Source organism: Ammospiza nelsoni, chromosome 8 (assembly GCF_027579445.1).
Source record: "Ammospiza nelsoni isolate bAmmNel1 chromosome 8, bAmmNel1.pri, whole genome shotgun sequence".
NCBI lineage: Eukaryota > Metazoa > Chordata > Aves > Passeriformes > Passerellidae > Ammospiza > Ammospiza nelsoni.
This window is the reverse complement of record NC_080640.1, coordinates 15,912,495-15,932,789: the sequence shown is the minus strand read 5'-3', so window position 1 is coordinate 15,932,789 and position 20,295 is coordinate 15,912,495. Positions and strand designations below refer to the sequence as shown.

Below are 20,295 nucleotides of genomic sequence, written 5' to 3'. Positions count from 1 at the left end.
CGAAACCGGCTCCGAGGTGTGCTCCCGTGTGTGAAATTAAACAGGAATACGGGTGAGGTTTATATTACTGTATTTAGACCGTCAATAACTTAAAAATACAGCGAAATGTACATTATTTTTACACGTTCCATTTGGTTTGTATTTGTTAGACATTCTCTTAAGTGTCTAAAATAGCCAGGAGGGGACAGTGCAAAGAGACCGGTAGTGGGACAAAATGCCAATTGCTGGGATGGGGCTGGCAGGAGAAAGCGCAAACTAACAAACAGATGCGGCACGAAAACAACAGCGGCAAACCTATTCCTTACTGCAACCTGGGATAAAGAACCCGAGATCTTACAAAAGTACAGTTAGAAATAGTAACCCTGAGGAACAAAACCAAAACGAAACAACATGTCACATTATAAAGAAATCAAATGGTTATTTACATTCACAACCTCAAGATTAAACTCTTTTGGAGAACAAAGCCTGTAAGTCCTAATGCTAAATGGATATCAAGTCTAGTTCTCCGGTAGTTTTCAAAGGTACTAAAAATCAGAAGACCTTTTCATACCTCCAGACTACAAAACCTGGTATACAAAATTATGTCCAATCACTTTAGGGCTAATATACATTTAATGCAGGAAAACAGTAAGCGGCATCTGAAACACAAGTATCTCAAGCTTAAAAACTTTAAATTAGGATTCAACTAGAAAACGGCAACTAAGGGATCATTTCTCAAATAATTCCTACTCGGAGCAAAATTTTGGACACCATATCTGCAGATATTTAAATAACATATTTACAGCTGAGCACTTCCATGTACAATACGACTGTGCTGGTTTTTATTGTACAACCTCATTTTTCACCATTTGTTTACAATATACAAAATAGTATTCGACCCATTAAAAATACGTACAAAGAATTGTTTGTTGAAGACTACATGTACAATCTATCTACTGCATTCTTCCTTTTCTCGGTCAAACAAAAGTCCTAACTGGTATCACCATTTGCTTAGTAGAAATAGTGGATAAGAAACACCTCTTGGTGTGATGAGATACTGTCGACTTAAGAGGCCTATGTGTGCTGGGACATACCATTCACTAAACTCCTAAGCTGTTTTACTACAGTCTCTATTAGCTTCTGCTTGTCACGGTCATTCTTCCTGAACTGAGCAAAAATGTTGTTCTTTTTGCTGGAGTCCTTCATTCTAGAGAAATAAAAAAGCAAATGACAAACACATCAGAAACATAAATTGAAAAGGAAAAATCTGAGTATTTAGACTGGTTTACTAATGTTCTTCTTTTGATCTTTCTGCTAATAAGAACTGAAAGATTACAAAACCTGTTCACTATGTGTTCTTAAATTAAACTTCTGCAATGCAGAAGCACAGAATGTGTTTGTTTCAACAAATACTACTTCACAAATAACCTGTAAGTATTAAGCAAATACCCCTTCAGCAGGACCCTGATTCTACCAATTGCCTTAGGAGAGAAGCAAGTCAAAAAGCCCGTTAGTATCATCTGCTTCCATGGTAAATTCAGACTCAGCGAATGGGTGAATTTTGTTCACCGTCAATAACGGGCATCTATATTGCTGATTTCCCGTACCAACGAATACAAAAACGAAATTCGGGAAATTAGGCAAGTTACAGAAACAGTATTTTGTAACAATATAGGCAATACATACCCTCTGTGAACTCTGCAAAAGACATTTTCATCGCAGGCAGGAGAGAAGAGAAAACAATGTTAGAAAGCGTATTTAAACCACAACATGTTTTGTTTGATGCGGTTTTTACAGCAGGTTGGTACCGCGCTGCCGGTAACGCGCCCTGCCCTCCCTGCCCGCCCGCCAGACCGGCCGAGACGCCCGCACCGGCTTCACCACGGCCAAAGCTCAGCGTCTCCCCTGCCCCGAGAGGCAATCCGGGAGCCGCCGGCTGCTCCCGCGGCCCGGCCCGGCCCCGCCGCTCCCGGCAGGGCGGCTCCGGCCCCGGCCCCGCTCCGCAACCCCGCGCCGGCAGCTCCGGCCCCCGCACTTACTTCTCCAGGAGCGTGAGGGCCGTGCTGGGGTTGACCCGCAGGTACTTGGAGGTGGCCTGCCCGTAGTCCGCCAGGTAGGTGGACCAGTCCCACACCATGAAGAGGTCCAGGAGCTGCGGGGGGAGAGGCGGGTGACGGAGTGCGGGAGGCTCTGCGGAGAGAGGCCGGGTGCAGCCCCCGCCGAGCCCAGCCACCACCCCCCTTCACCTGCCCATTTTTTCTTTAACGTCTCTCACCTCCTTCAATGTGCAGGGAGGCGGCCGTGCAGGTTTGGCCCTAGGAGGGGATGCTGATGGCTTCACGATTTAGTATTTAGGAACTTGCTTTACCGTGGGGAGCAAGACAGGGATGCTAGTATCTGCTGCTTCTCACACTAATTTAAACGAGGTTCAGGTAGTCCAATTAAAGTGAATTAAACACCTCCTGGCTGCAGTCTCCATTATAACTGATCCCTGAAACTCAGAGCCAAGCCCTGGGCACACTTCTGGCCCAAACAAACCCAAACACTTCAGTGGAGGAACAAAAAGTCTCCAACCACAATACTACGCTTGGCTGCAGTTTCAAATCATGTCTTGGACTCATGATCTGAGAGCTGCTGTTCAACAATAAACCAGCCTGCTTTTACAATCAGACGCGATACTGAACCTCCAGCACCCTCACGGCCCTCAAAGCCTGATTGCCCCTCCACCATCACAGGGTGCAGGCCAGGCACCGCTGGGCACCCTGCCCAGGCTGCCAGGGGCCAGGGCACAGGCAGCCCTGCTCGGGGATGCCTTTCCCACGGCTACCTGCGCACCAGTGGGCCCCACTGCCATTGACGTCAATGGCGGGGCACCCCAGCTTCCCCCTGCGTCTGGGGCCTGGCCTTGTCCTGCTGCTGAGGGCTAACAAGGGCTTGTTCTCAGGCTGTCCCGTGTTAGCCAAACCTACTGTTAAAAAAAGCCTTGGGAACCATTAACAACACTTCGCCCCAGCGCGCAGGGCCCGAGGCTGCTCTGCTGAGCTGGGTCCTCAGTGTAACCTAGAGCCCTGCTTGCCCTCAATCAGTAATGCTGGAAAGGTGGGCTGGAACAGGATTTTGTGTAACAAAACTACTTGAAAAAAATGTAACAGACTACTGCAAGTCACATCATTTTGCTATTTCAAGGAAGAACTGTTCATTTCAAACATTTGTTTCTGCTACACCTGATCAGAGCTGTTAGAGCTGGGACACAACAGTGGCAGTCCCTGCTCCCACAGGCAGAGGTGCAGCAGGTGCTCACCCCTCTGACTTCTCAGGCTACACTAAGAGGAGGGCTGCACCCCAGAGAACCTTACCTTGCCTTAAACTTCTCAGCGTGACAAACCGTCAGAAGAGTCCAGCAATGCTCATGCCCAAAATCATAAAACCAATTCATTTACAGAAAAGTATACATACAGTCTTCCCAGATTCAAATTTCAATGCCTCTCTTTTGCAAAGTTTTCCACTTCCAAACCACTTTCTTATGTTACTTTCAAATATAGCGTCTAATTTAAATACATATTTTTCTAATTAATTACTTCTTCCTTATTTGTAGTATAATTTTTTGGGACTAGGTAGCAACATTTCCTGGCATTATAACGGGCCTCTGACACACCTACTCACATTTTACATTTAACTATTTCATAGAGGTGAAAGGATCTAAAACCCAAGGAGGCAATTTCACCTCTCTGCTGACTAGATATCCATAATAAGCACCAAGATCAAATTCAAACAGTTCTTTCCCATAATGCCCTTTCTCAAGATGGTGTCCACAACTCAATTTTATTGAGTTGCTGAGAACATGCCTTCACTCACCATGCAAACAGACTTGGGAAGGCTTGATAACTCAGTTGTGAAACTCACAGCCTCAGCTGCATGTTACTCATCACTTGTGTTACACAGTTCAGGTGCCAGTCCTCACAGAGGTAATTTAAAACACAACCAAAAGAGTGGAAAGATAGGACAGGCAGATGCACAAGGCAAGGTGAGGATAAAGCTGACAGGAACCCAAACGATATAATCTGGTGATTAATAACTTATTGCTACTTACAGTGCTACTTGTCATGGGCTTCACATGGGACATGGTCCTTAAGGATGGACCCATGTTCCTGCAGTTGTATTCAATGAGTAAGAAGTGAAAGATTTCATTTCTTATCCCTATTGTACCACTGAAATAGAGGATTCTGGGTAAATCTTAAACAACCCTGAAGCTCATATGGGTGAAAGGTACCTAAAGTATCCTGCTAGCAATGTGCAGCCAAAGCCATTGATGACTGACACAATTACAGTGCTGACAAGTTCAAAGAAACTTCCCTGACAATATTGCATGAGTGAGTTACATACAATGCTTTCAAGGGTTGACTCAACTGATTGTGCCATGGCTCTGGGAAATCTCAGTGATAGCGATGACTGGAAGATTACACCTCATTTGTCACCTGGCCAAACACAAGTAAGCATGTAGGGCTCTAAACAAACCATGAAGCCTGTTGTTTTTTAACACGAGGTAAAAAAATGTCACACAGAACATGAAGCATATTCTGTGCACTCCAACACAGTCCTGGACCTCAAGAATGAACACCTAAAGAGACACTATTGGCAAGGGTGATGTACCCAGAGCTCCTTCCCTGCTCCATGCATGGTCAAAGAGCTGCACACAACCAACCTCACGCTAATAAATCTCTTAAGTTCAAGCAGCTGTCATGACACGTGGCAGGTAGCTCAAAGGCCCAGACATGCAATCAAATGACACATGCCAGTCAGTCACAGCCCCCTTCCCTCCTTCTGTGCATCTCTTCAGGGGCTGTAGTGTGACAATCATGTCCTGGATCAGGATTAAATGTGGCAGGGAGCTGCAGACACTGCTGGAGCCCAGACTGCTGCTGTGCACAATTATGCACTGTGCATTTTGTCCCACCACAGCTGCAGTTCTGCACTGTGGCACACTGCTGTACGCAGTGGGCTTGGACAGCAAATACTGCATGCTGTGGGGTGGGAAGAGCTGTCTGGTGTGCAGCTCTTGGGATCTGTGTCCTGGCCATTCCTATCACTTACATCTGCCCTGGCAGCCAGGCTCAGTGGTTGCACAGCCCAATGCTGGTTGTGTGACAGTAGTTTTTACTGCGGCATCTAGGATCAAATCAAGGCCAAGTTAAAGCCAACATTTCCCTACTACTGTTTTATTTATTAAAGCTTTCACTATTACTGAGACAATAACTGAAAATGAAATGTATTGTCTAACAAGGAATGCCCCACACTGGCATACACGGTCAAATATGGGCAAACAGTAGGTCCTGGCAATAAGCATTTCCCAGCCTCAAAAATCAGCCAAAGGCAAGAGAGTTTTATCACATCATACTCGTGCTACTGGCTGCAACTTCTTTAAGGTTACACTGTGCACAACTTGCCTTGAAATTACAATACGAAAAATGTTTATTTTGCACATCCATCTTTCCTAAGTTAACATGTGTGGAAAAAACCTGACAGAAAGGCAGTCTCAGCCCCACATAAGGAGCCACCCAAGGGTGTTTAGTCAGAACCAGCTTATCATGCAGCAAAAACACTGTGAAGCACCAAATAAACTAAATATATGTACTCTGCTACCCAAGAACAATGGCACTGCTGTGCTCTTCATCCCATAATAACCATGAAAAATAAGAATAAGCTCAGACAGGCAATACTATACCCAAGTATTTTATAATGAAGAAGAATATGCTTTTCTAGTAGCAATTATTCCCTTCTGACTAGGAACAATTTGCAGAGATGTGTGTCTGAGTCATTGTGGAAAAAAAAAGGAACAAGGGAAAAAAAAAAGAACAAGCTTCAGCCTTTCCTGTACACCGCCAAGAACATCCTATGTATTGTCCACTTACTTACATTTACAAGATACAGTTCACACTTCCACCTTATTTAGAAGATTTTGCTTTTTCTAAAGGTGATATAAGGGGAACCTTCATCCAACATCTTGGAACCATCAGGGCTGATGATCAGAGAGCAGCACTTTTCTTCTACTGTACGTGCAACAGTGTTGCTTTCCCAAACCATTACATTATTAGTCACATATATACTTCTAACATTATAGGTAACTTAAGCCTCTGGTTGCTGTACTGCACTTTTATTTTGAATTATACTCTACATTGCTTTGATTCTGTAATTTTCCCTTCATGTGTAGGTATTTTCTAGATGCCTTTTATGTATAAACATTAGGTGTCTTTGTAGAAATAAACATCACTAGGAAAAGAAAAGGTGTTTATGTGTATTTACGTAAAAGTTTATAGTAATTTCTGACATTACACAGGTAACACTGCTATTTTTAATTGGAAGACTTATTTCAAAAGATACTAAACTATGTTTTGGTTAAAAGGTTTGGTTACTCCTACTGTAAGACCTTGTTAGCTAACAGGATCAGTTAAGACAAAACATTATAATACTGATGCTATGAGAGAAAGATCTTAAACTTTTAGGGACAGAATTCTGATTTCAAATAGGGCACTTGCACCTATTCCTCAAAGTTAGTTCTCTAGCGTTTTCCCAGTATCTAGGTGATATGGCCGTGTTTGAATAGAAATTACTCTTTATCATTGCTCACTAAAGCTTTGCATTGTATTACCTAAAGTTCAGAGCAGCTCAGCCATAGTCCTGTATTTAGGCCATCTTGTAATTACGTGAGAATTTTGTGCACTGGGAACTGCTGGAATCGACCATCCGGCCCTTTCAATGACATCTGAGCCTCTTGTCACATCCTCAGATATCATACAGATGCCCTTTCCTTTTTACTTTTGGGCAACTGTCAGGAATAATCTTGGAAGAGAATGCAACTTTGGGAAATAGCTATGCACAGAGTGAGCACAGCAACAGACAGAAGGAGGAGACATGAGCTTTGCAGATGGAAATGGGGGCAGTGTCCATTACACCCTGTGCTGGTTATACTACAAAAATCCTAATTGTAAATTATAAAGGTAGCTTAATGCAAGATGGAATGGTGCAAGTTGCAATCTCTTCTGAAGCAGCATGAGCATCAGCAAATAGCTTTGGTTGTACAAATGGCACCAGTGATTCAGGAGCTGGAGATAAAACTGAGTTGTACACTTAATTTCCTACTTACCTTTCAGTAAAGTCAAATATTCCATCCAATGAAAAGTAATTCTTTTAATATATCACTGTCAGTTATGTCAGTTCTGGCCCACTCTCCTTGCTCACAGTATTTCTTATGCTAAACAGTTTATTAACCCCTAATCACCCAGTTACTTCTGGACTTGATTGCATGTGTAATTACCTTTTGTCAGGTACAATTTGCCTGATAAACATGTCAGAACACTTGCTGCTTAGTCTGTTGAAACAGATAAATGCTGTCTTTCCACAGCCTTGGGGCATAATTAACAGGGAAAAAAAAGGCAGTTATAAAAACACACAGAAGCTGATTCAGAGAGGCAGGAGCTCACAGCGTGCAGCCCGCCAAGGCCCATTGCCCGGCCCGCTACGCTTGCCTGAGCTCTTATTGAGTTCCAGCCTGCTGTGACAGGGCAAAGGGGGCAGCTCTCAAAAACTGAGATTTAAAGTAGGTTTCCACGTGAACTTCAAAAAAGAGCGGGATGATGCCTGTTTGGGGAAAAAAAAAAAAAAAAGAAGAAGAAGAAGAAAAAACCACACAGTGAAGCAGATAATGAAATTGGTAGAGTCCCTGTTATCATTGTGTGTTATACACTCAGATTCTCGGGGATGGGACCAAGAACGGAAAAACTAAAAGAAAGCAGAAGAAAAAAAAATCAGGAAAAGCAAACAGGTCAGGATTAACTAAAAATGCTTTGTGGCATCCTTAGGCTCGATTGCTTCTGATTTCTGCCCTGTAGTGTTTGCAGGTTATGTACCCGTGCGCTACGGGGAGTGCGAAAAAAGAAATCCTTACCTGACCTCTGGATAACCCAAACAGGAGATTAGCCCATTTCCAAGCAAAGCAGGTTGTCACACTGTTAGGCCAATTGCTTCTATTGACACTTTGCATAAACATCTTACACAGGGTGATCAGAAAGGACTGTTACGCCATTAATGCTCTTTTTATTTTTTTATACCTAAGTCTTACAGAATAAAGGCCTTTCTGAGTAAGGGATAACAAAAGGGTCAAAAGGTCACAAACATTCTTTTAAGTAGGCAAAAATAAGGGAAGTTTAGATTCATTCAAAAGTGCAAATTGGAATTTTTTTGCATCCTAAACATTCCAGCACGCTCAGCTTTGTCTAATTTCACTTCTAGTAAATTCATTATCTACTTAATTGTGCGTTTTTACTTTTACTTTTAAATAAGGAAAATGCTAAAGTCTTCATTTTAGGAAATAGCAAGCTGTCTAACCTTCTCAGCTAATCAGTAATCTAAACAGACTTAGACATTACCACTGAAATCCTCGCAAGGATCAGTGTGAAAATATACAGAACCTTTTCTTGAAGTGGGATGACTGAACAGTCTCTCATGTACAGTTTTCACATAATTTACACAGCATGTGGTTTGCACTGCGTACAGCAAAATATTCTATATTTTCTTTTGTTTTGCTTTCGCTTTGATCAGAGATGGAAACAATCTCCCTTTAATAGTATAAAAGCCACCTGCTGGGCATCACAGACTACAGCTAATTGGCAAATTCTTTGAAATTTTGATATAATGGATTTTGACCTCTTTAATTAAAAAAAACCAAAGCCTAGAATACAGTGAACTCTTCTGGGAAACGAATAGTGCCAGGCATATACAACTGCAAGCTACACCCAATCTTTTCTTACGAAAAAACACAGAAGTAACGTTACAATTTTTTCCTTGAGGATGCATGGCTTTTGGCCTAGGGAAAAAAAAGACTATTGCTAGCTATGTATCATTTCGGCCCATAAGACAGAGCAAACACATTAATATTTCAATTATTTATACTTTTATTGGGCTTTGGAGCAAGCAAAGCACCAAACATGAAGGCGACTTTTAAATTTTAAACATAGTAAACTCTCAAAAGCCACTCACAAATGTTCCAGTCCAAAACATTTCCTACTCCAAGGAGCTCACACTGTACCAACCCACCCTGCCTTGTTTTAAGGACAAATGGGTTTCAGGACCCAAAAGGAAGCCTGTCAACCAGAACTGTTGCTGTTTCATAATCTCTGACATAACGTTAACCTTTCAGTGGAGCTATAATCTCATTGCTTTGGGAACTCTGAGGCAGCACTGTCTTTCTTTTGTTAAAACACTTATTTATATTCTGCCCTGCATAATGGGGCCATGGTCCATGACTGGGACTCATAGGCACTGCAGTAACACAGCTACACAACAACAACAACACTGTTTTAATCTTTGCTTAGGTTTTGTGCACAAGTATACATGAACATATGTTACACAGGTATACACTTATTTCCAACAAAAACCATCTGCAAGACCATGAAGATAACACCTTCATTTTTCACCAAGTTATGTTCCTGTTAATTAAAGCTCCATGAGAACACTTACTAAATTGGAAAACAAAACATAAAGGACCAGGATCAGAATCAAAACTGGACAAAGACAAGTCTTGTTTACTCTGAACATTTCTTGTTGCAAAGGAACAACAGAACTACTTAAAATGTAGATACCTAAGTCCAGCTTGAAAGAAAAAAAGAGTTTGCTAACTGTAGAATAACACCATACCAACCAAACACAATTATCACTTAATCAGTAGGTGTTCATTACTGCTGACAAACATCTTGTTAGCCTGGTTAGCAAGTCTGCCTGCCACTTGCCAAAATATTTTGTTTTATTTAGACCTGGTGACTTATTTTGTGAACGTGGTGAATTTCAGAATCCCTTCTACTGATCACATAACTGGAATAACACAAATTGGTCTTGTATTTCAAAGTGTACATTGCTCTCTTGATCTGTGAATGTCTCCCCGTAGTTTATGTCATTTTTCTGAATTGGTACAACAAATGGATTTTCAAAGTGATGTTATGGGGACTTAGCTATGCAATTCCCATTAGTGTCAATGGGGGTCGCACGCTAAATTCCTAGACAATGCTTTGAAAACTGAGCCCTGGATTTTCAAAGGAAGGATAGTCTGTGTTAGAAAGGCAGTGTCTTTCAGTTTTTAAGCCACTGCATTAAAACCTGCCTTTTTCTTTTAAGCACCATACATTTAAAAATTGTGTCCAAATTTGGGACGTTGAAATGTTCACAAGAATGAAATAATTTTGTATTTAAATGCTACCATCTGTTTCAAATTTATAGGTGAAATTGTATCTGTCACTATCTTGAATGTTGGGATACAATCTTCAACACATTCATAAATGTACAATGTATAATGTTATGACAGATGAACCATTGGGATTTGTTGCTATGCTAGGAGAAAACAGAAGTTATTTGTGTTCATATACTTTTATAAGAAAAAATCCTTGCAAGGGACAGAATTCTTTCCTAAAATCTGGATCGTGAGTTATGTTTTAAGAAATGCCTGGTCTTGTTACATTCATGATTTTTTTTTTATTCTTTGGCACTTCAAATGAACTTAGGCCTGCCTATAAAATAGAATACTTGCTGCTGAAGCCACGTGAACAAGCTTGTTGCTGTTACCACAACCAGAAAAACACTCACAACATATAATTTTTACAAATCCCATTAAAACTTCAAGCAGCCCAAGATATAACATCAGAAGACACAGAAAAATAGTTTCTGAGACAAATATAAACAGCTAGGCCCTATGAAACACGCAGTACAGCAACAAGTAATACCTCTTCAAAGAAGATTTGTTTAATTACAGTGAAAATGTTTATTATGTAGTGTGGTGTTCTTCATCATTAAAGAATAAGCTGGACTAGTAGCAAAAGAACCATTTTTTGAGTCTAGAAGCAGAGAAGAGTTTGAAAAGCAGGAGCCTGGCAGACAGTCAGGCTCCAGAGGGCACAGGCTCCGGCCAAATTGCTCCTGTCAAGCGTGTTAGTCCGTACACAAAGTCCCTTCAGACAAAGCATAAAACTATGTCAATGGCAAAATCTGTGTGGATTAAAAATTGTGTATTATGCAATGGTCAGGTCATTCACCATTTTTTCTGGTTTTGAGCTCCTGATGCAGAGGTGTACACATTCAAACAGCACACAGGGGTGACAAGTGCAGCCCCCCCAAACAGGCCATCTGCCTCTCACCTGGACAAGACTTTGAAAAGACAATTTCAACTGTTCAAATTATGAAGGATTTAATACAGCAGAGGTAAATCTCAGCTGGCATTTCCGCTTGGCGTCTGGTTGTTTTTCCAAACACAGGTTTGCCAGTAGTACTTAAATATTGACATCTACTAAAAAGAAATTTTATAGTTTAGTTTATTTGATCTTTAATTTTCTATAGGCACTAGACTCACAACAGGTTTGCTTTAAACTATTCACTTGTCTATGAAATAATGCCATAAATAGCATATGATGAGGAACACTGTCCTAAAGTAAACTTCTCAGAGATTAAAACTGTACCATTTGTCTCAATCCTTCCCATAAAAATCCATCTGAGATGATTCACTATAAAAATGTTGTCAAAAAGTTAAAAATCTAAAGTTAAAATTTAACTACCTTCTCTGGTTTAGAGGTGGATCTAATTAAAATTAATTTAATTTGGTGTAACTAGAATAAAATTCAAATACAAAACACACTCACTTCCACTTCCATACTGTGTTCCGGAATTGAACACTCTTGTCCCATCTGCCACATTTAACATTTAGCACTATCCATAAGAGTAACTCCAGATGCCTACAGTCTTACAAGTGTGCATATACACCATACCACAGGAAGTCATTATCTGACAAATGCTGGTTCTAATGACTCCAAAACTGTCCTTGTATACCCACTAACCTAGACAGGCTGCTGTACCCTAGAACTAATCATCTGCAGAGGTCTGCCCAAGTATGCATCTCCAAGTTTAAACTTCAGTCCAGTTACTTCTAGAATTAAAGGAAGGAGCTTTAGATACACAGCCCTGGCATGCAAATGCAAACTGATGCCTATGGGAAGGCAAGTGAGCATGGCACAGCTCCATGGCATCAGCTTTGTGCTTACAGAGGAAGAGAAGACTTCAGCTCTTTGTGTGAAGCTGCAGCTCAAGAACAGACCCAGGACACCACCAGTGCAGGCACTGCTGGGAACTAGGGATTCAGTGAACAGGGCATTTCCCTCTCCCAACTTTCCAGCCATTTCTTGTCATATTCTGACTTGGAAAAAACACGAGAGAAAACTACATCCATGAAATATGCTGAAATTACACTGCTACAGAGATTGATTCAACTTAACAGGAGGATATACAACAGGTCTACAAGGTTTATGAGCCCTCTTGAATCTGCAGCACTTAAATCTCCACAGAAGTCCATGATCTACAGTGTGTACTATGAATCACATCACTTCCACTGAGATAACCTGAGGTTCTACAGCAGGTAAGGGGAAATAGTTTGGTTCAACACAACAGAGTAATTATTTTTTAATTAACAACTTTCTTTTGGTTTAGTTTCTTTTAGCATCTGTGCATTTCTCAAAAGCTGCACATCTAAAGTAAAAAATTACAGCCACAGTGTGCTAGATTCCTGTCTTAGGCAGCCATTAAAACACTTATAATTTTATATACAAAGTGTCTGTTTGAAATGCTTCTTCAGAAAGCAGATACAAATACAGCAACTGCTCAATAAAGCATCTCAGCTGATCTTGGGTGCTGAGCTAGAATACGTGAAAAGCCACTGAAATTCAAGACATAACAGGCCACAAACCAGCATAATTTTGTTTGCATCCAGAAACAAAAATCTAGTGCAATCCATAAGGCACAGATACTTAGAGATGTGGCCATCGTAAGTTTACTGTAAACAGATAGTTATTTCTTCCAAAGAAGTTCACTCAGGGTATGGCTGCATAACCACCCCTTATAGCAGATGAAGTTACATCCCTTAGGGAAAGCTATGCTAGACCTGAGAACCTCTGGACAAGGAATTCAGCAGTCAGTAGCTCAGGAATGTAAATACAGACGAGTTAAAAGGAAAGCCAAAATCACTAGGAAAAAATTCTCGTATTCTTTCATGGACAATCTTCACTTTCCTCTTCAGCTACAAGAAAACATTTACTTCCCTATTTATATCTATCAAATGACTCTCAAAACACTTTAGCAAATACTATAGCCCATATAAAATCCTGGTTTTGTCTTGCTAACTTGTCTAGATAACTTGGTTTAACAAAGGCTTCCAAGTCCAGCAAGCTGCAACCTGGATACCTCGAAATTTCCTTTTCTAAATTGGGTTTTTGCAAAAAATCTTCTCCTCGGGCTGTGGTTTGCAAACACATTAGGGAAAAACCCCATTTTGCTTAAAGGCAATAATCCAATACAATTTCTTTTCTAAGAAATACACCTTCAAGAAATTATTCTCTTTAGAAAATGCTTTTTTTCCCCTTTAGGTTATGCATTTTCTCCTCAATCCTATGGACAGTATTTTCTTTAAATGTTTTATCTAAAAAATGATTTCTTATGATTTCCCTGGAAGACCAAATAATTATAAATTATTTTATATGTAATTTGCAATAATTACTCTTAATATTTTAGCTCCAACAGATCCCAGTACACATGGAACTTCTGCTGAGTAATGATGGCAAAATTCAGCCTCTAATGCCTCCTGCAATTTGAAAACATCTTCCCCTGATTTTACTTGCCACTTTGAAATGTTATCCCTTTCTAGGGAGTAATCCTGTGCTAGATTCTTTTGCTTCTTAAACGAACATTATTCTCACCCTTTATTGACTGACCAGATCTATTATCACATGTAAGCAGTGTTAATCCTCTAGTAATTAACACCCTTATTAAAGTAATTTTAACTCAAAGAAGTTTAAATCGCATTATTGGTTTTATTTAATTAAGCTATGAGGGCCGTTTTACAGTGTCACTTGAGTTTTCAGCTTGTGCCTTTCTATATCAGTTACACAGGTCCCCCCGGCAGCCACCTCATCCTGACACACACAAACCACCCCCACCATCCCACCCAGTTACCAGGGCATTTCTGTCTAAGAGTTATTCAACATTATTCCATTTCACTGTGAACTCTCTCAACTACTCTGCATGTTAATGGATGCAAGATGTAGACACTATACTGAGCATTTTACCACTCCCAGAACTATCATTTGGATGTGCACTGGAATGACAGTATCACATTCACCCTTCCAGGAGACTCAGTATCTTGTTGCTGCCTAAAGTGAAAGAGCCACTTCTCTCCTTTTCATACATCCTAAGCAAGGGCAAACATATTTCTTTAAACTTCAGACTGGCGAAAAGAAACAGAATCTCAATGCATTGGGTTGTGCCACTTACAATGGCCACTTTTTCTGTTACTTTGAAAATAAGTAAGTTTTAAACGTTTAATAAATAAGTTTTAAAATTGTGAGTTTGTGTGTGTCCTACTGCATGTTCCTTTCTATGGGAAAATATCTGATGGCCTATGTTGTCTTACAGATCTCAGGTAAGCTACTCAACTGACACATTTGACACAGGATCAAAAGATAAAAACTGTCTTCTGGTTTAACTGCATCAAGTTACACTTTGCACTCTGGAAAGTGTGGGCTAATTATGTGTCCTTCTGAATGATTTCCTGGAGGCACACTACTAAAACTGGGAAAGCTTGAGTGCTCCTGGGAATAAGGCAAGCCCATGGTTTTAGGGGCTTTAAATATCATTAACTGTGTACTGAAAGTCCTTTCTTTTTTTGGGTAAAAACATCTCTTCAAATTTCTACTGTTTAAAAACAGACGTTCTTACTGGGTCTCAGCATAAACCATGAAAAATTATAAACATAGAAAGAGAAAGGTAAGAATAACAAAGTACATTTACAGACACAAATTGACTTTTAATCTTTTTATCACCTCATCCCATATTTTTAAGTTTTTTCCCCATCATTTAGTGCTTCCATCTACTCATATTTTGATTTATTTCTGCATTTCTGTTATTATTCACTCTTTATTCACACTTTCTGTAACTGCAGGGTCTTTAAGTTGCACTGTTCCTTTGCTACTAATGCTCTAGATAAAGTCCTCTGCAAGGAGGACACAATCTATATGTGAACCTTCCATGTGAACTTTGTTATTCCACTCTTCTTTAAAATAGCACAATTTGTGAAAGTATAAATTTCTCCAAACCTGACACACCCATAAGAGCCATAAATGGTAACATATATGACAAGCTGTGCCTGAGAACATGCTGGTTCAGTCATACTGCTTACAGTACAACTAGTGCACTTCATTCAGAAACCAGTTATAACAAACCAGGATGAAATTCAATGATTCTTTTGCCAGCTATTGGTATCTTTGTAATAACTTCATCTCCCAAATTTCACTGACTGACTGAAGGCAGTTTAGCTAGACAGAGTAATACTTTTTAATTTGTATTTCTGCAGTTCTAAGACAGCCAATTGCAAATCAGTGTCTCATTATGGTACACCCTATATAAACACTTTTGAACATACGATCTTTTTTCTTAAGATACTATGATCCAAATGAATAAACATTCATTAACTACATTTCACCAATTCAAGTCACTGCCTTACTATGTCCATGCAATTCCTTCATTGTGTTGTTATTGTTCTGAAGCTGAGAAAAAGTCTTGTTTTCCTGATGTAAAACACTCCTTTGACTTTACTGGATTTTATATTTTCACCACAGTGACTCACAAAGATGAGATGGACTTTCTTTTTCACAGAAGAAACTAGCAAAAGGAAAAAAATGGGGTATTCTGTCTGCTGCATGTGATTGACAGATAATTTAGAAAAGGAATGAAACCTAAGTATGTTGATTGATGCAACTGAAAAAAATACTGAAGGCAAATCTGTAGGGTTAAAGGGTTAGTAGGGCTGCTCAGTACATACTACATACCAGTGGTACCTCCAGTTTATATAAGGCTGGAGAATGTAAGATTTTGGGGCAGAAATTACCTAATACACTAACACAGCTGCCAGTTCTGTGGCTCCCCAATGGGAGAGCAGGACTTAGAAACATTAAGAGAATTCAAATAACATGTAACTTGAAGGAAACCAATAATTTTCTTCTCTTGTCTTGCTCAATTAACAATGTTTCTTCATTACTCATAGGAACCACATATTGCTCACAGAATTCAGAGGAAGTACTGGGGAGATGGGGCTCCAAAACTGAACTCCATCCATAATTCAGGGCTACAGAAGGGCCCAGACACAAAAGTGGAGATCTTGCAGCAACTGGCTGTCAGCAGGAAGACAACAGCTTGATATAATGTATTCACAAACTTTGGAAAGTTGTGCACCCAAATCTTTCTTCCTTGCACGTACATAATTTATTACATGACAAAGGCAAGGACCGGATGAGAGCAAAACTGCTAAAGAATAACTAAAGAGAATCTTCATTTCATTTAATAACTTCCACTGAATAGAATGCATGTCAGTGATTCAAAGTGTAAGCAGGATTTTGCAAACATAACAGGCACACAGATCAGCTTCTAATTGAAGGAAGATATTTGTTAATTGAGAAATTATCTGGAAGTGAACCTTCTGAAACTTTCCAACCAACAGGTCCTTCAGCAAAAGAATAAAACCTTCTCCAGACAAAGTTTATTTAGTGCCTTCTCTCATAATGTCATTGGAAATGGCTACCTCACAAAGTGTTCCACAGCATGCCAGTTATTAAAGAAATTAAGTGTCATGCCCAAGGAAACAGAAGCCTTTGCGTTCTAACATTACATGCAGAGTATTCTAGGGATCACTTCAACTACCAAGGATAAAATTTAGGTCCCAGTCTTATATGAATTTCCTCTGTAACTATGGGATGAGCTTTCTTGAATGGAAAGGTTTTCCAGATATATGAAGTTTTCATCATAACAACAGCTCTGTAGGTTTTGAATTAATTGATTAACTATTTCTAAACTGTGACTTGCAAAAGTGATGATGACCAAGAAGAGCCTAAAGCTGATTAAATGTGACAGTTGGTAGTATTCAGAGATTCAGATATGTCCATCTACATAGTCTTGACAGCAGCTTTTGCCAAATTTTTCTTTTCTTCTTTTTTTTTTTTTCCTTCATATCTGCTTTGATCAACCTTTCCAGTGAAACTTTTAGTGATTTCCATGATGGTACCATTTAGAAGATGAAACTGCTCTGCACAGTTCTAAGTTAAATGTTTCACCCACACAAACCAGATCAATAAATGTGATTTCCTGTCTCAGTTCCAAAATTATAAAATCACCAAACAACAAAATAAAATGCCTTAAGTGAGGCTTATTCAAAGGGCATTCATCTTATTCAAAGACTGGTATCTGCAGGTCTCCAAGTCAAGCTGAGTCAATGCTTCCCAAGTTCTGTGTAGTTTCTAAATATATAGTACAGATTTCTTGTTGGCTCATTTAGTTCTTGTGTGTATCTCATTAAGTAAGAGGAGAACTCAAAAAATTGTATCCCTTAAATTAACTAAAAGAAACAATAAGGAACTGTCTTATTTTTTATAATTTCCATGATTTAGGTACCTATGCCATTCCTTACTGTTGATGAAGAGATGGCATTCTGCTTACACATTAATACCTCACAGCCTTTTGTGCAATATCCTATACTTTCCTTTGGAGAAACTACTAAGTAGGTTTTTGTCATAGATGGAATGGGGTATCTTGTAGTTAAACACCCATATGTGTATCATTTTTGTTAAGTGAGGTATTGATAGAGCTAGTGAAGTAACAGCATTTGTACATCGAGGTTTTCAAACCTGTTTTCAAGTATGGCCCCTCATTGTTAGTACACCATGATCTAGAGCAAAAACCTGGTACATGATCAGCATGTTATTGACACTTCTCTGCTGAAAAAAGGAGTATTTACATGAACTGGATACAATCTGTTTCACACTGAATTTGATGAATGATTTAATGTCCCAAAGAATACACAGGCACCTAATACCCAGCATGTGTGCTTTTAGTTTCTGGCACTTACAGGGTAGGAATACTTACTACCAGGAAATTACTAACTTGCCATTCTGCTTTGATTCTGCAAATCCTTATCAAGATAGTGAATCCAAAGCCATGCTTGTTTTTGACCCCCTGCTGCTAATTTCTGTGCATTTGTTTCCCAAGCTTCCTAATTCTTACCAGCTGGCAGGTATAAATCCCATCCCAGTGATGAGCCAGCTTGTTTCTGTGTACAGAGCACTGATTGAGATCATCCTCACAAATATCTATACACACAGCTTGTGATCTGAGCCTACTGTGATTAACTACAGGCTTTGCAGAACACAGCTGAGAAGGAGAAATCAAAAGAGATTCCACCGGAGAATATAAGTACTTACAAACAAGTTGTCACATTTGTGTGAAGAATTCCTGTTTACTTGGAAGAATATAGTACTCTGAAGAAATATTGTGTCTTCCCTGCAAGGCAGGTAATGCACATTTTGCCTGCAGTCATACTCAAATAACTTTTGTCATTTTAAACCCAGAGATGCATATGCATGCTACCACTGTATGATGCAAATACATGAGATATTGAACGTCAACTTGTGCCTGTTCTGCTCAGTGTGCCTCAAGCCCTCCTGCCTTAGTAACAAGTCAATTTATGGAGAAAGGAAAGTCCAGGAAGAATTGCCTTCCTCTTCCAGCAAAGTGAGGGTCCATACTCTGAAATCCAGGGAGATGCAACTCCTGCTTTGTTGCTGTCTGAAACCTGAGCTCCTTCATTTAGCTAAATAAGCAGCATTGCACTGAAAACTAGAGAAGCACAAATCCCATTACATAGCAGCCTGAGGCTGGGCTTCACATTACAGATGTAACATGCTCCTCTGCTTCTTCAGAGATGCTGGGGAGTGCATAACAGGGGGAAAGGGATCAGTAAGCATTGTGAAAGAGCCTCTGCGAAGATGAAAGTCTCAGCAACCATTTCCCTCGGGAAGCAAAAGATGAAATGCTCTATACTACTTTCTAATTAAAAATTCAAACTGTTGCCTTATGAAAAATGTCTTACTTTTATCTTCAAACTCTGAAGTTTTTAAGACTTACTCCTAAACATACTGTTGGGGATTTCTCCCTCTTGAAAACTCCTAATGTTTTTTCAGTTCAAGACTCAGAACAGAGGTCAGGGTGGGTGTACCCCACTAATTTCAAAGCCTAGGCACTCTGTGGGCTGGCAGCGTGTAAAGGAAGCCAGAGCACACCTTGTGAGCCCTCAGCCTCCAAGACTTATGGCCAACAGGTTTGGGAACAGGCTGCAACTTATTCTCTGAAGGGCTCAAGAGCACTCTCCACAGGGAATACAGATGGCAAGAGCTTTGGCAGGCTGCACATTTGGGAATCGGAGACAAGCCAGAGCTCAAATGTAGTTACTGCCGCAGGAAATTAATTCAACTTAAACACTGCAAGCATAACAGTGGGGAAGACTGATCTGTCACCCTGCCTTCAGTGTCAGAAAATCCTGTACTGAGGATTGAAGCCCAGTGGTCTGTTACATACTACCTACCTACCTACCTCAGAGTTACCTCTGAGTTACTTCAGAATGACAATGCTATGTCTCAGTAATGAATGGGAAGAAAGAGGAGGACTATATTAAGTAGTAATAACAACTTCTTCTTTCAAATAAATTTACATTACATTTTTTGCATGGAACAGTACAGTTCACAAGGTTAGCAGTATTTCTCACCAGAAAATACATTCCAGTATAAATGGACAAGCAACCAAATAAACTATCAATGATTCAGAATTAGAAGAAAATGTATTATACTTCTAAATATCAGGATTTGCTGATGGATACATGTTGCATACTACCAATAACTTCAGTTCCTAGAAGTGACACATACTTATGTACACACACCATGAACAAAAATCTGACAAAAATGTATCTTCTAATGTTTCTATGATAAATTACTCTCTATATTAATCATATTGATTGTGTCATGACTTTGCATCCAATTTATCTCTAACATTGAGAAAATACAAAACTGCTGAAAATCTTCTAAAATTTTCCCCCACACTTAAGCAGAGCTTATGGACATTGTGGATCACAGCCCTTGGTCTTCCATCTGAAGGACACCACCATCAGACTGTAAACTCTGTTTGCCATGTGGGTGGAGATACTGCTACTGTGGTTGCTTAACTCTGCAGTTACTAACAGCCTATGATTATTTTCACTTGAGACTGCTGCCTGATGCAGGACCAACACTGACAGCAGCTGGAAGGTGTTAACAACATGTACTTAAGTGCCAAAAGAACATAGATAAGACACAGTTCTCCTCAACCCAGCAACACAAGGAAATTCCACAAATCATCAAGCTAGATGAGTACTTGTCTGAG

At 39.9% G+C, this 20,295-nt stretch overlaps 1 protein-coding gene across 2 annotated transcripts in view; it reads right to left on the bottom strand.

Moving 5' to 3' along the window:
• Positions 1-53: 53 nt before the first annotated feature.
• Positions 54-20,295, bottom strand: part of EXOC6 (exocyst complex component 6) — an 87,491-nt gene continuing 67,249 nt past the window's right edge. For both annotated transcript variants that reach the window (XM_059477284.1, XM_059477285.1), the window contains exons 22-24: positions 2,019-2,131; positions 1,666-1,677; positions 54-1,186 (exon numbers count right to left, since the gene is read on the bottom strand). In XM_059477284.1, the coding sequence (XP_059333267.1) occupies positions 1,054-1,186; positions 1,666-1,677; positions 2,019-2,131 (258 nt within the window). In that variant the 3' untranslated portion in view covers positions 54-1,053. The remainder of the gene's footprint in view (positions 1,187-1,665; positions 1,678-2,018; positions 2,132-20,295) is intronic.